Raw genomic sequence first — 16,264 nt, forward strand, 5'->3', positions numbered from 1 at the left:
TCGTCCATTTGAATCATGTTTAAAATATTTGAACAAATGACCCGTTCTCCGTCAAAGAAAGGGGATATTCATGTCACTACATGGGAATATATAAGTCCATAAACTTTAATGGCCACCTTCTGTCATCAATTATTTGAAAGGAAAATAGTGGAGCATCACTGGTTCCTGATGGCTAGTGGTGGTGTCATTGTGTTCCATTTGTTTTCTTCCATTGTTTTTCCGAAGGAGATAAAACAAAAATCCTGGTGGTATTCACTAATTAAATAACAAAGGAGATAGAGAGGTGAATAACATTTTCGATAGAGGAAAGTATTAACTTTTAATTTATATAAATTAACTAGCGGTTTGATGACCTTTACCTTGTCAGATTGTCTCTATTTCCCCAATCTCATCATTCTATTCTATTGTCATTTTTTTTAAGCATCTGGTTATACCATTTACAAGGCTAGTTTACTGTCTGATTGGGTGAAAGCGAGCCTATATTCTAGATTGTCTCACGACGGACATGATTAAATAAAATGTCAAGATTACCCTCCCTAATCATAAAGGAATTAACAGAACACTTAACATGGATGCATCAACTTTTCTTATTTTTAATTGGAAGATGCATCAACTTTTCACGAGGAGAAAGATTGGACTTCAAGGGCTATATCTGAGCAGAATAGGATTAGTCATAGGAGCAAAATTGAAAGACCCGTCTTTTTATTCTGTAGGACGATCATTACCAACAGGCAACAGATGAGGCTCTCCAGGTCCAGTAAACAAACCACAAGAATGTGAACGGAGTAAGATTTTCATATTTCAGTGAGGTTAAAATAGTAATTCCGAAGACCGAGATTTTCCCGAGATTTCGACGCTAAAGTATCGGCAGGTATGCGTATGATGGAGAGTGTGCATGTGCTCTTTGAATCTTTCTATATCTAGAGTCCTAATAAATTAACCTTTTTATTTCCCATAATTTGTTTTTCTTCTTTACCTTATTTATTTTCGTATTATTATTATTATTAATTTATTTTTCTTGGTTCCCAACGGCAGCGTTAGCACTCTCTCACTCTAATCACTTTCTCAATTTCTCTCTCTTAAAAAAAAAAGAAAAAAGAAAGAAAAGCCAGTCTTTTAACAAACAAAAGTGAAGTGAAATTTCAGAGGTTTTCCTTGGATCCCATTCATCATCAACAACTGTAAGTTATTCTGGTAGATGGGTTTTTGAACATTAAGCTAGAAGCAAAAATCTCTATGTTATAATTTAGCTCAAATCTTATTAATTTGTTTTAACAAATCCACATTAAAACGCTTTAGGTGGGTTGGTAGTCATTTATGAAGTGTCTATAGTTTGTTCATGCTTTGTTGAGTTTGTGAACTTTTGAGTGTTCTTCTGGTTGGGATATATCCTCTCACCCATGGTGGTGGGTCTTTTACCACCTGATTTGGATTCTTCATTTCACTATGGCACTTAGGGTTTTGCTCAATTTCTGAAAGAATGCTGTGATGATTTATTAAAAAACATGTTAATTTCATATTTTTGAAGCAAACCCAGATCTCTGTTGTCTCAGTGTGAGTAAAAAAGATAGTTTTTGGGAGGTTTTGTATCTTCATTATTGTTTCGCCCTCATTTTTCCTGTTTATGAGTTTTGGGTAAAGACCCATATAGAAAGCTGTGGAGATCAGAGACTTATTTAATCTCTTATGCCCTATGAGGAATCTCTTCCTCCCAGAGGCATGTAAAGAAACACAAGTACATACTTTAAGTCCACAATCATGGCTTCAAGTTGAGAGGGGGAAACTCTCAAAATCTTCATCACATGCCTCTTCTTCTATGTAAGTATTACTGTTGCCCTTCTCACCTCAATTTCTATGTTAACATTTTATGAATTTGAGTTATTTTGTAATGTTTGTAATTATGCAGAGAACCTCTGATCAAGGTCCCCGAACCACCTATACTACCATTTTTTAAGCCTGCCGATTACGTAGAAGTTCTAGCTCAAATACATGAAGAGCTTGAAACTTGTCATCCTCATGAGAAATCTAGCCTTTACTTGCTACAGTTTCAGGTTTTTAGAGGTCTCGGGGAAGTTAAATTGCTACGGAGAAGTCTACGAGCAGCTTGGCAGAAAGCAAGTACTGTACATGAGAAAATTATATTTGGGGCATGGTTGAGATATGAAAAACAAGGAGAGGATCTTATATCTGATTTGCTTGCTTCTTGTGGCAAATGTACTCAGGAATTTGGTACTTTAAATATTGCTTCTCAAATTCCTGATGATATTGAACTGAAAGCGTTTGAAACTCTGGGGATGATCGGGGGAAACCGTGTTTCAAGTACTGTATTCTTTCGAATTGGCGATCAGAAAATAGCCTGTGATAGGCAGAAAATTGCTAGCTTATCAGGTCCATTCTGTGCAATGCTTAATGGTTGCTTCAGAGAATCACTCCGGGAGGAAATAGATTTGTCTGAAAATGGTATCTCCTTGTTGGGTTTCAGAATAGTCAGTGAATTCAGTGAGACAGGCAGTTTAAACAATGTTCATCCTGATATTTTGCTTGAGATCTTAACATTTGCAAATAAATTTTGCTGTGAAAGACTTAAAGATGCTTGTGACAGAAAAATTGCATCTTTGATTTCCTCAAAACAAGATGCTGTGGATCTTATCGATTATGCACTTGAAGAGAATGCACCAGTCCTCGCAGCGTCATGTTTGCAAGTGTTTGTGAATGAACTTCCTGACTGTCTGAATGATGATCAAGTGGTTAAGATATTTGGAAATGCTAATAAACATCAGAGACAGATCATGGCTGGGTCAGCATCATTCTCTCTCTACTGTTTATTAAGTGAGGTTGCCATGGCCCGAGATTCCCGATCCGAAACTACTGTTTGTTTCCTGGAAAGATTGGTTGACTCTGCGGAAAGTTATAGGCAGAGGCAATTTTCCTTTCATCAACTGGGTTGTGTGAGGTTTCTGAGAAAAGAATATGATGAAGCAGAAAAGCTGTTTGAGAAAGCTTTTTCATTAGGTCATGTTTATTCAGTTACTGGATTAGCTAGATTGGGTTCCATCAAAGGCAACAAAATTGGGTCTTATGAGAAACTCAGTTCTGTAATATCCTCTCATAGCCCTCTTGGGTGGATGTATCAGGAAAGGTCGCTTTACTGTGAAGGTGAAAAGAAATTGGAAGACCTTGTGAAGGCGACAGAGTCAGACCCTACACTTAATTACCCTTACTTGTATCGTGCTGCATCCCAGATGAGGAAGCAAAAAGTACAAGATGCGTTAATGGAAATAAACAGGGTTCTTGGTTTCAAACTAGCACTGGAATGCTTGGAGCTTAGGTTTTATTTCTATCTGGCTCTTGAAGATTATCGAGCGGCATTATGTGATGTTCAGGCAATTCTCACTCTGTCTCCTAGATACAGGTTGTTTGAGGGGCGGGTAGCTGCCATTCAGCTTCGCACACTCGTGCGTGAACATGTTGAGAATTGGATGACTGTTGATTGTTGGATGCAACTTTATGATAGATGGTCCTCAGTCGATGATATTGGGTCTCTTTCGGTTATCTACCAGATGCTTGAGTCTGATGCAGCAAAAGGTGTTCTATACTTCAGACAGTCCTTGCTTCTCCTCAGGTATATTTTTAGCATCTCTTTTGGTGGTTGACTGAATTTGGATTTTCTCGCACCACTTGTGGTGTGGGTATACAAACAAGAGGCGTCATGTACTACTATAATGTTCCAAATGTTAAGAAATTGTTGGTCCTTTACTGCTGTAGATTCACTTTTGACAAGACCGATGGAAACTATTTGTTTTTATACCAGGTTGAACTGTCCTGAGGCTGCTATGTATAGTCTACAGCTGGCTCGCCAGCATGCTGGAAGTGAACATGAGCGCCTTGTTTATGAGGGTTGGATTTTATATGATACGGGTCATTGTGAAGAAGGGCTTCGAAAAGCAGAGGAATCAATTAGCCTAAAAAAAACGTTTGAGGCTTTCTTCCTGAAAGCTTATGCTTTGGCAGACTCAAGCCTTGATCCTTCTTGCTCAGCAACTGTTGTTTCACTTTTAGAAAATGCTTTGAAGTGTCCTTCTGACAGGCTTCGCAAAGGACAGGTTTGTCTTTTCCCTCATCTTACATGGCCTGTGGTCGAAACTCTAGATGATAACTATTAAACCAAAGTTTCCCAAGCTTCGGTCACCCTTTACATTGTTGAGTGATGAGATATGATCCATAGAGGCTTGATTACCGAAGTTACCCAAGCTTAGGTAACAACGTTCAAACAAGCTTAGGTAACAACGTCCAAAGTTGCCGAAATATGACTTAATTTGGTCCTTAAGCCTAATTAAACTTATATTCAGCCAAGCTTTCCAAGTTTCACAAGCTAACATCATTTTCTGGGCATCATTAAATTTCTGTGGCAGGCTCTAAACAACCTCGGCAGTGTCTATGCTGACTGTGGAAAGCTGGACTTCGCAGCTGATTGTTACATCAACGCCCTACGGATAGGACACACCAGAGCCCACCAGGGTCTTGCACGGGTCCATTCCCTCAGAGGTGATAGGAATGCTGCGTACGAGGAAATGACAAAGCTGATTGAGAAGGCCCGAAGCAATGCATCTGCATATGAAAAGAGATCAGAATACTGTGACCGTGAACTGACGAAGGCTGACTTGGAGATGGTTACCCAACTAGATCCACTTCGAGTTTACCCATACAGATATCGAGCCGCTGGTCAGATTCTCCTCTTTCTCCACTGCCTAACTTAGTCGTTATGTCTGACACGGAAAACCATTCAATTTGGTGCATCCTGTGGAATTGGTTCATTAACATATTCTGCTTTAGATGGTCTTGGAAAATTGGCCACAGATGTCCACAGAAATAGGACCGAGCTCGTAACCCCTAAATGATTCATTGACCACCACAAAGATTTTCTACTCTAGCAAACCTGAAGAGATGGTGATTCGTGGTGTTCAAAACAAAAATTACTTGTTCTTGAATTGGTGTAGTTGAACTTCCAATTCTCTGGTCTTGCTTACACCAAGGCTTAACTGGTCTGTCGACACAATAGGGAGAATATTCACTGGTGTTGCTTACACTACGGCTTAGGCGACCTGTTGATACATGATTCATATATTTGATGGAATCGTATGTCCATCATTTTGTGTCTCGTTTACTCTGTCTCTTCTCAGCTGCAATATGTTTCTTTCCTTTTCATTTTAAGTTGTAAATTTTGAGGTCTTTGGTGTGTTGGCAGTTTTGATGGACAGCCACAAAGAAAGCGAAGCAATCACAGAGCTCTCAAGAGCAATAGCATTCAAAGCTGATCTCCATCTTCTACACTTACGAGCTGCATTTCATGAGCATATTGGGGATGTATCTGGCGCATTACGAGATTGCCGAGCGGCTCTCTCTGTCGATCCTAACCATCAAGAAATGTTAGAGCTTCATAGCCGGGTAAACAGTCAAGAGCCCTAAGCGTAAGAATTATACAAAGAGATCAACATTGTGTAAACTAGTTTTGATATAGCATTTGTGCCCCATCTTTGTGGTATCTATTTTTTTCAATTTTTTTTGTTTATGTAACTAATCTGGGTCATAAGTTCATTATTAAAAGCTATTGATTTCTAATTCCCTTTCACATAATTTTTCATGTGTGAAGAGGGAATCATCTAGAAAATTTGTATGAAGGAAAAAATAGAAAGAAGACCTATTTAGATGGGCAACTGAAAAATTTGAATCATTACTTCAGTGGTAAAACTAGTTATCCACTCGCAAGTCTTTCTCCTTCTCGTACTTGGTTATCTCATGTCATTCAATCAGAATGCCTGACGTCAGATAATATCAAGGTTTGTTTAAAAACTCGAGTTCATGTATGGCATGACTGTGATACTCACGTTGTTTGTATGGATTGGACTCGGGATCTGAATCCAACCTTCTTTTTTTGTTTTGATACAATCAGCTGGGATCTGAATCCAACCTTGTTTGTATGGATTCGGCTCGGGATCTGAATCTAACCTAGCGTCTGACTCAGTCCAGTCAGATATCAGATTATTTTTCATTTCTCTTAGAACTTGTTTGTTTGCAGCTGACTCGGTGTCTGGGTCTGAGTCAACCCCTGACTCGCACCGAGTCAGGGGTCAGATCGTTTGTTTTCCACTTATTGTAACCCCTGACTCGTGAGCTGACTCAGTATCAACCTCTGACTCGGACCCTATGGACTCAGGTACAGAGATATCCCTGAATCACTCGCTCCAACTCCTGACTCGTACGAATTTTCGAAAATACCCTTGTTGGGCATATAACTCGTTTCATTTCCTTTCTCTCTTTTTTTCTCTCGTTTCTTCCATCCATCGAGACCAGCGATGGAAAATGATGAAAAACCCGATCTGATGTCTCATTCATCCCCTTCTCAACAAATCTAATCATCTCCTTCATCGATATCAACTAATCTCTCCATTGTTTCAACTCATCATCTCGTTTTAAAAGGGTCATCAACGTCAGGAAATAAAGAAGAGGGATTAAAGGTTTCAGAAGGTATAATAATTTTGTTCCATCTTGTTTCTTTTTGATCCAGGGGTTTCCTGTTATGATGGATTATATCTGGGTCTATTTTGTTTTGGGGTTAAACATTTGTGGATGTTTTGGGGTTAAACATTTGTGAATCCATTGTTATGTATGTGTCAAGCTATTAAGAGATTATTCTGCTTTTGGGGTTAAACATTTGTAGATGTTTTTACAAGGTGAGAAGAAAAAACCCCTTTACTTTTCAAATCTAGGATTTTAATAATTTCTGTTTATTTTCGATGTTTTTTTATTTTTTTTTGGAGATTTCTTTCTCTGCGTGGTATTGAAATTGCTGATTTCTACTTCTGATCCTTACAATTATTGATTTCTTTAAAACAATGAGTTTTGTGTAGCATTTATAAACCCTAATTCACCTTCTACTTTTCTGATCTTTTTCACAGCAGTTAAGATCTAGGATACCACCACTGCTGCTCAATTTCAGGTGATTCAATGTCCCCAGTTATTCTTTTGTTGAAGATTTAGATAGTTTCGAGACTTTTTTATTGATTTTTTATACATTTCAATGGTCTGTGTTGCAGGTGGATTCTTAGTTTGCAGGACAATTTGGAAATTCTTGGTAACTTGTCATTTGGAAATTACTTCAAAACTCAATCTAGATAATCTTAGATTGTTGAGATTCGTATTTCCATCCGCAGATTGGTAACATGAAGTTAAAATTAAGAATCTCACTTCATTTTGCCTGTGATATCATGTTTGGAAGGAAGGAATTGTTTCCGTTAATTGTGCCGATTAGCTCGATTATGCCAATAATAATTTGTAAATTGGGATTCTGTTGAATTTAGAAGCAACTTAGGATCCATTTTATAGGCACACGTTGATTGTTTAGCTTTTAATTTTAAGAACTGCCCATTGAAATCATACAGTGCTTTGTAGAAGCCCATGGGGTTTATCGAGTACTTGTGCAATAGCATAGTGGATTAAAGATTTTTATTTGTATATGTGGTTATGGTTGAAATGGTGTTTGCAATAGAATTTTTGGGTGTAATAGTATTAGTGTGGCCTAAGCAAAGTCTAAGGTCTGATTGTAATGGAAACAAGATAGGGATATATGTCAGATTTTGGCAACTAAAGTCGAATCATTAATGGTGTATGTAATGGAAACAAGATATGGATATTGTCTGACTTTGGCAACTAAAGTCGAATCATAAATGGTATATATGGGGTTGGTCCTGCTACTTGTTCCAAAGCGTATGTCGCTGAAACTGGTGGTTTAAGTTTTCCTCTTGTTAATTTTGTATGAGATCAGTTCATATCTTCCTTAGTGTATGTAGACCTGGTATACTTATTTAGATGATATTTCAGTGATATTAGTTAGATTTATAAGTGGTGTACTTATTGGTATACAGGACACTCTTCCTTGCTAGTATATGTCAATACATTAGGGAGTAGTCGTCTTCCATGCCTTTTGTCATTCTTTGAATACCTTAGTACCTCCCTCGAATTTGTATCTTGCATAATCACATTGTTTATCTCGTCTGGTAGCATTACTGTTTTGATATCGGTATGAGTTTTCATTGGGTATGAGTTTTCACATTGTTTATAATTCTCCACATCATAGCTTGTTTGCTGGACCAAAGTGCATCAGTACTTTTCTTTTAAGAGCCAAAGTGCATCAATCCTTTACGTTTGCATAGGCCATTATCATTTGAATTTTCGTGGTCCAAGGAAAGTAGATGGTTGTGATCATAGTCGACAAGATGTTAGCTGATGCATAAACATAGATGACCTATAGCGGTCATACCAAACCAGTATTTTCAATCTAGAGAATTCATCATCACTTAAGCACATAGCAGTAGTATCCCTAGTTGTCTCTGAGTTTGAATCTGACATCAACAACGGACACTTTTAATTTCGTTAGTTGACATATTTATTTATGGTTTATCTTTAACTAATTATCTTTAATAATGTTAATTACTGAGTTAGTGTTTATTGTTTATAAATAAATGTTGTTTGGATGCATTGCAGGGATAGTTCGCATACAACCTTATACATTAGCTCAGTACGCAGACATTTGTTGCCATCACTGGATCCTAAAGCAGGTATTTTCTGCTCGACCTTTCTCCCGTTACATATAAAATAACAATGTACATACTCTGTTTACTTTCACACTCTCATCTGTTTCAAATTACCCACGTCTTGTATTGTTTTACTTTATACTAGTTCTCTTTGGAGAAAAAAGAAGATGAAAAAGCAAATAAGATAACTTTTAAGAGCGTTCCAGAATTTAGAGGGTTATTTATTGACCAATGTTTGGCACAAACTACTGAGCATGGGTTTTCCGGAACTTCTTTGAAGCAAACTTCGTGGGGAAATTTGTGCAAATTCTTTTCTGAGAAGTATGACTGCACTATCACCCAAAAGAAATTGAGAAACCACTGGGATTACTTGCGCACCCAATATGTCACTTGGTCTCGTCTCTTAGCAAGAACCGGGCATGGGTACAACGCGGAGACGAACACTTTTGATTGGAGCGAAGAACAATGGTCTGAATTAGACAAGGTAAGAGACTGTTTCAGTTTTGTAAGTCCCTCTACTTAGATATCTTCTGTATTCAGAAAATTTTATTTAAGCTCAATAAGGTTCAGGCACAATGTGCCTTGATAATATCATTCTTTGAAGCTCAATAAGGTTCATGCCAAGCTTGTTTGATCACCAATAATGAACCAATAGTGATTTTACTTTCTAATTGATGCAGACAATCAAAAACGCCAGTCAATTCAAGAATAAGGGACTGGAAGATGCAGAGAAGTTGCACAATTTATTTGATGGGAAGTTCTCTACCGGAGTTAATAGGGAAGATGCAGAGAAGTTGCAGAATTTATTTGATGCAAAAACAAAAGAACCCTCATTTCATAGAAAGGTGAATAAGGCTTTTGTCAAAATTGTCTACAAAGAGGGCAACTAGGATTTATTGTTGGTAATATCCCCTAAGCACAGTTTCATCTGAATGTTTGTATTCTTGGTTATAAAGAAATAAGAGATGCATACCCAGTCTCTCATCATTCATCATTCATTGTGCCCTTTGCTAATCATTTTGGTTTCATCCTCTGTTAGGCTCCATTGAGCTGTGTAATTTATTTTGATTATATTGGCTTGTCATTTAGTAACCAGTACTACTTCATAATGTTTTTTTCAACTTCATAATGTTTTTGTTGAAATTTGCAGAAAAATACTATCTATGTGATGCTGCGTACTCTCATACACATGGGTTTATGTGTCCGTATCGCAACATAAGGTATTGGATAGGCGATTATCGAAGAGTACTTCCAACAACAAAAGATGAGAAGTTTAATCAAGCCCATGCTCGATTGAGGAATGTGATTGAGAGAGCATTCGGGGTATTGAAAGTAAGATTTCCCGTCTTAAGTAAAATGCCTTCTTACTCATTTGAGACTCAAAGAGATATCGTCATTGCTTGCATGTTAATACATAACTTTCTACGTCGTAATGCATTGGATGATTGGCTATTTAAAGAATATGAGAATGAGACATTTGATATGAATGAGACACAGGTGGAAGTCGAAGTGGAAGCGGAAATGGAAGAAAATGCACCTCGTCTGTTTGGACGACAAGAGAAGATATATATGAACAACTTACGTGATGCGATAGCTAGCCTCCTTTAGATTTTGTTGCTTCTGCTTCTTTTATGTTTGTAGTAATGAAGTATTTAGATTTTATTGTTTGGTAATGTTTAATTCCATCAAAAAGAGAAGTTGTGTAGACTGGTAGTGAACAATTTGTGATGTTACATAAAACTTCTGTTACATAAAAAATCCGAGCAATTAACTTCTGTGTAATTTATTTTGAGAAGTTTAAGCCAATGTAATTTATTAAATTGAAATATAATATAATTAACTTCTGTTTAGAGAAGTTTTTTTATGGAATTAAAAATCTCATATAGCTAAAGTTTGCTCATGGGTTGAAGTTTTAGGTTGTTAGACTAGTAGTGAACAAGTTGTTTGAAATGTGCACAAGGGAATTTTCTGTCCAAAAAAATCCACTCAGCTGAGTCAGATCTGACTCACAAAACAAACATATTTTCTGACTCAGACCTTAGTGAGTCAGATCCAGATGAGTCAGGTGATTTCACTCAGATACAGGCGACTCAGATTCAGACGACTCAGATGAGTCAGCTGCAAACAAACACCTCCTTAATTAGTTCAAGGTCTGACCTGGTCCACACATCTGACTCTAAGATATTTTGCACGGGTTTAATTTTGTACATTAACTAGAGCTTAACCCGTTCTATAAAGGCACGATAGTGGATGCTTATTCTAATGTAATCACTTACAGCGCGTTCAGTTCAAGTTTTATAAATCTCAGGAATTTAATTTCGGGGTAATCCTTTTCCTCCGGAATTGGATTCCATTCCATTGGTCCATCGATGCAATAGAATAGGCAAGTTTTAAGGAAATTGGATTCCCACAGAATTCAATTCCAGAAATTTTAAGCATGTTCGTTTCAGGGAATTGGGTATATTCCCTCGGAATCCAATTCCAGAGTTTCAAAAACTTGAACCGAATGCGTTGTTAGGGTAATTTACCAAAATTTCTTTTGACTGAATTGAGATTTGAAAAAAAAAATGGACCGGTGAGATTGGTTTTCCTCAAGCATTACCAACAGTAGCGAGCCGGCAACATACGACATTGTTCGTCAGCATCTTCTTTTTACGTTACGGTCCTTTGGATGCACAATTTATTTGTTGATTGTTTATACTTTATATAGTACTCCCTTGGTCCCACTGTTAGATGACCTAGTTCAAGTTTGCACAATTTTTAAGGCAAGGAAAGGAAAAAAGTACTTTTAAGTATTTTTCACAATTATACCCTTATGTAATAATAACTAGTGAAATTTTGAAATGATTTATCTCTCAAACTACACCACGGATGTTTGCAAACTTCATACCATTGAAAAGCATTTTAAAACACCTACGTAATGAATATAAACATACCTATCAAATTATACATATTTCTTATAATCCATTAAAAGGATAATTTTAGAAATATCTCCTTGTTTAGTGATATATGTCATTTATTATGGGACAAAATCTAAAAGTAAATATTCTCAAACTTCTTGTGTTTGTAACCGACTCTCAGGCTCTCAACATTAATTTGTACTTTCTTACCCGGACGTTCACTCCCCTCATATAGTTGAATTTCATACGATTAATATTTATACCCTTAATCATTTTGGGTTAGCCCAGTTGGCCAGGAGCCTGATTCTCAAATAGGAGGTCAGCGAATCGAGTCTCCCCTCAAGAGTTCGAAGTTATCATGAAAATACTCCTCTTATATGTAAATATTTATGGGTTATGGCAGGTTGGATATGGCAGTGAGGCCAGTCCGATTGGTTGGGTTCCGGTAGGGGCCGGACTCGACTTTCTTGTATAAAAAAATATATATATATTTATACCCTTGACACGTATGCGACATTATTTGATATAGTGATACACGATAAAAATCATGATTGTTAAAGGGGGTTACCGGAATTATCAGAGATACCGTTTGAGTGATCCGACGGTCGGGATCAAATGTAAATCTTTTGTCTCATATGAAACAGTACCCATGCTAATTTCGGTAATCCTTTTTTTTTTATTGGTAAAGAAAAGTTTATTGATCAAAAAAGAGAGGGTATAAAAGGATTATACCACCTTGAACAGTTACAAAATAAAGAGAAAAATAAAAGGGAAAGTTGCTAAGAACAAGCTAATAGTATCCTAAACAAAGTCAAAAAAATGTAACTCCATTTCTTCATCACCTCAATAAAATTCACTTCCTCAAAATCTTTGAAATTTAGAGAGTGTTAGAGCACTATTCGGTCGAACTCGCATGTGTTGCTATCTCAAGCATGTTTGTCAATGTTAGTGATCAAAACTATAAGTCTTGATTTCTACTCTACTTATAGCTAAGTCTCGGACTAAGATAGAAAGTGTGGTTGAGCTCAAGACTCCATAGCGATCATCATACAAAGACGAAGAACTACTCAAGGAACTGGTGAAACTTCATCGACTAAAAGGTATGTGGAACTTAAACTTGTCTATCACTCAAAAGTATATCTACTCTATCTCCTATATTGAGACAAAAGTCGTTTTGCTATATAGACTTTGATTATACATATTTGCTATTTCGAGCCGAATTTATCTCGTTTATCTATTTCTAGAAATATGTGTTGGTAAGCTTTCGCTTTGGCCAAGTTCATCTTTACTAGTGACGAAAGTCATATTAAGTTAAAATTACTTTGACGAAAAATAGTATGTGAACAACTACTATATAACATCCTCTAAGAATGTTTCAATGATTGAAATGAGAGTTTAGATTACATAACCATGGTTGGATATAAACATTGTGTGGTAACTCATACATGTATAAGTCCTTATTCCTTGAACCAAAGTATGCGTACTTTTCTGCTCAGGAAATCCGGAACTAGAGTCCGCGTACTGTCGGAAGTTCACATCCCGTGAATTTCTGCTGGAGTTTGCGAACTGAATACAAACTTATTCCGGGTACTTAAGTCCGCGTACCAGTATGCGTACTTAAGTTGGTTATTTTCTTAAACTTATATAAATTAAGGGATGCAAGTTTGCAAACCGTGGCTATAAATTTCATGAATCGATTCGAGTGAATCAAATCATTTTTGCTTCGATTATGTCTTGTATACTTCTATAAGATCTAAGCAATTGAACAACTCTCTAACTAGTTCATTTGAGTCATTTGAACTAGTTATGGTAAATAAGAATATGGTTGATGTGAAAGTGCTCATATGGCTAACCATTTGGTTAACTAATGTTGAACCAACTAGGTGTACATGTTTGGGTACGGTTACACAAACCTAAATAAATGTGCATTTCATTTGTGTGTAACAAGCTAAGTTTCGATCTAACGGATGAAAGATATTAGCTTGAATCTAATTAGGTTTTCATCTAACGGTGAATATTGAATGCTTTGTTACTAAGCTAACATTGATTGCAAACCCTGATTTGAAAGACTATATAAATGAGAACTCTAGCAACCGGGAAACCTAATCCCCACACCTCCTGTGTGATACTAGTTGTATTAGGTAGAGTCGATTCTCTTTTAACCTTAGGTTTATTCGAGACCATGTAGGTTAACGAATTGAAGACTTCATTGGGGTTCTGAAGCCATACCGATACTACTTTTCTTGTAGTTGTGTGATCTGATCTTGCTGTTTCTATCGTACTAAGTACAATCATAAGATTGCCTTGAGATTGATTTCTCCGATAGGAAAGTTATAGAAGAAGTCACAAACATCTTTGTCTCATCGTTTGTGATTCCGCAATATCTTCTTTCGCTAGTCGATTAAGATTATTGTGAGGTGATTGATAATTCTAGGATGTTCTTCGGGAATATAAGTTCGGGTTATCAATTGGTTCCTGTTCACCTTGATTTATCAAAAGACGGAATAAAAACTCGTAGGTATTATGTGGGAGACAGATTTATCTATTACCGTATACTTTTCTGTGTGATACATATTTTTTTATTAAAGTCTTCGACTTTGGGTCGTAGAAACTCTTAGTTGTGGGTGAGATCAGTTAAGGGAATCAAGTGCGTAGTATCTTGCTGGGATCAGAGACGTAAGGAGCGCAACTATACCTTGGATCAGTGTGATATTGATTGGGGTTCAACTACAGTACATAATGAAGTTAGTTGTAGTAAGCTAGTGTCTGTAGCGGCTTAATACAATGTGTGTTCAATCTGGACTAGGTCCCGGGGTTTTTCTGCATTTGCGGTTTCCTCGTTAGCAAAACTTCTGGTGTCTGTGTTATTTCTTTTCCGCATTATATTTGTTATATTATTGAAATATCACAGGTTGTACGTTGAATCGATAAATTAGGAAATCCAACCTTTGGTTGTTGATTGAAATTGATTGATCCTTGAACATTGATCTTTGGTACCGCTCAAGTGATTTCTCTTGTATTCAATTAGACTCGCATATTTCTATTTGCTTGAGTACGTATTGAATCGAGAAAGTGAGATATAACTCTTTGATATACTTTTATTATGATTGAGTCTGACTGTCTAGTTGATTCTCTTAAAAGTATATTGTAGTTAGTCCATACAAATTGCTAATCGAAATATTGGGTGTGGTTGTTAGACCCCTGCTTTTTCAGAGACCAAGAGAACAAAGCATAAATTGCTTTATTAACTACAACAACAACGTTACTCTGAGAATCTGTAAAAACTCTTTGGTTTCTCTCTTTCCAGATTATCCATATGATAGCAACAGGGACTAACTTCCAAACTTTATTCTTGACATCAGAAGAAAGATGTATGCCAGGCTTGTAAAAAAGAGACAACATCCCGAGGCATTGTAAAAAGCCAGTTCAATTTCAGAGTTAAAATATTCCACTCCTGTTTAGCAAACTCACAATGGAGAAGCAAATGAGAAGTTGTTTCTACTGTAGAGCAAAAAAGGCAATTTTCTGGCACTTCCATTCTTATTCTTCTTAGCATGTCTCGAGTGAGAAACCTATCATGGGAAATGAGCCATAAAAAGAAACCAATCTTTGGAGGACACTTCAAACTCCATATGAATTGGAACACAACAGTGTTAATGACAGGCATATCCTCCATATACAGTTTTCCATTGATAGAGTTAACTGAGAAACACTTACTTGAATTCAGGGGCCAATATAGCTCATCCTTATGACTCATATTGAGATTGAAATAATGTAAATCTGTAGTAAGCATATTAAGTTCCATTCTTGCAGTAGCATTGAGTCTTCTAGGAGTATGAAAAATCCAATTTACAGAATTACCAGTCACAACAACCATCTAAGCAACCATAAGGAGCTTACCTCTAGAAGAAGCAAAAAGATTTGGATAACAAGACTTTTTAGGGTGCTCATATAACCAATTATCATGCCAAAATTTGACCAGAGTTCCATATTAACTGTAAATCTGACAAACTTCAAAAAAGTTGAATTTGACTTTATAATAGCCTTACAAACAGATCCGCCAAAGATGCACTTAGGAATTTAGGAGACCATAAAACTTCACCAACTCCATATTTTTAGTAATAATGTATTTCCAAAGAGAATCCTCCTCCTTTGCATATCTCCAAAACCATTCAGAGATAAGAGCTTTTTTCATTAAGTCAAGCTTCTTAATACCTAAGCCACCAAACTTATTTTTCCTGCATAAAGCATTCTACCTCACATAATGTATCTTTTTCCTCCCATTATTGTCATTCCAAAGAAAATTCCTCATAAGTTTTTCGAGATTTTTCAAAACAGAAGCAGGCATTTCATAAAAGGTATATAGTAAACAGGGAAACTAGCAAGCACACTATTTATTAAAGTGATCTTACCAGCTCTAGAGAGTAAATATTTTTTCCAGCCTGCAAGCTTCGCAATTAACCTATCAATGATCTTGTCCCATTTAGCCACACCACCACATTTATCACCTAGAGGAAGAACCAAATAAGTAGTGGGAAGAGATCCACTATAACAAACCGGAATAGAAGAAAAAAAAGACAAATCTCCATCATAACCTACACCAAAAATTTTGCTTTTTGCAAAGTTAATTTTCAAACAAGTAAGCATCTCAAAAGAAAGAAGAATAAGTCTCAAATTTTTTTACTTGCTCCACATCAGCATCAAGAAAAATTAATGTGTCATCAGCAAACTGAAGATGACTAACCAATAAGCCACCTTGCTTAACTTGAAAAC

At 36.6% G+C, this 16,264-nt stretch overlaps 2 protein-coding genes across 2 annotated transcripts; both read left to right on the forward strand.

Moving 5' to 3' along the window:
* Positions 1-1,032: 1,032 nt before the first annotated feature.
* On the forward strand, positions 1,033-5,722 carry LOC113350050 (ETO1-like protein 1). Its single transcript, XM_026594121.1, has 5 exons — positions 1,033-1,818; positions 1,907-3,622; positions 3,812-4,103; positions 4,413-4,722; positions 5,246-5,722. The coding sequence occupies exons 1-5, from the start codon at positions 1,694-1,696 to the stop codon at positions 5,464-5,466; spliced, it is 2,664 nt and encodes an 887-aa protein (XP_026449906.1). The 5' UTR covers positions 1,033-1,693; the 3' UTR covers positions 5,467-5,722.
* A 3,997-nt stretch (positions 5,723-9,719) lies between these two features.
* On the forward strand, positions 9,720-10,199 carry LOC113352519 (putative nuclease HARBI1). Its single transcript, XM_026596330.1, has one exon. The coding sequence runs from the start codon at positions 9,720-9,722 to the stop codon at positions 10,197-10,199; it is 480 nt and encodes a 159-aa protein (XP_026452115.1).
* The last annotated feature ends 6,065 nt before the right edge of the window (positions 10,200-16,264 follow it).

This window comes from Papaver somniferum, chromosome 2 (assembly GCF_003573695.1).
Source record: "Papaver somniferum cultivar HN1 chromosome 2, ASM357369v1, whole genome shotgun sequence".
In the NCBI taxonomy this organism is placed as follows: domain Eukaryota; kingdom Viridiplantae; phylum Streptophyta; class Magnoliopsida; order Ranunculales; family Papaveraceae; genus Papaver; species Papaver somniferum.

Bases quoted from the DNA above. Each gene is read 5' to 3' on its own strand.
- LOC113350050 (XM_026594121.1), top strand. From the start codon at position 1,694: ATGAGGAATCTCTTCCTCCCAGAGGCATGTAAAGAAACACAAGTACAT. The intron at 1,819-1,906 runs GTAAGTATTACT...GTAATTATGCAG, and splicing joins TCACATGCCTCTTCTTCTAT to AGAACCTCTGATCAAGGTCC. The intron at 3,623-3,811 runs GTATATTTTTAG...TTTTTATACCAG, and splicing joins CAGTCCTTGCTTCTCCTCAG to GTTGAACTGTCCTGAGGCTG.
- LOC113352519 (XM_026596330.1), top strand. From the start codon at position 9,720: ATGTTTTTGTTGAAATTTGCAGAAAAATACTATCTATGTGATGCTGCG.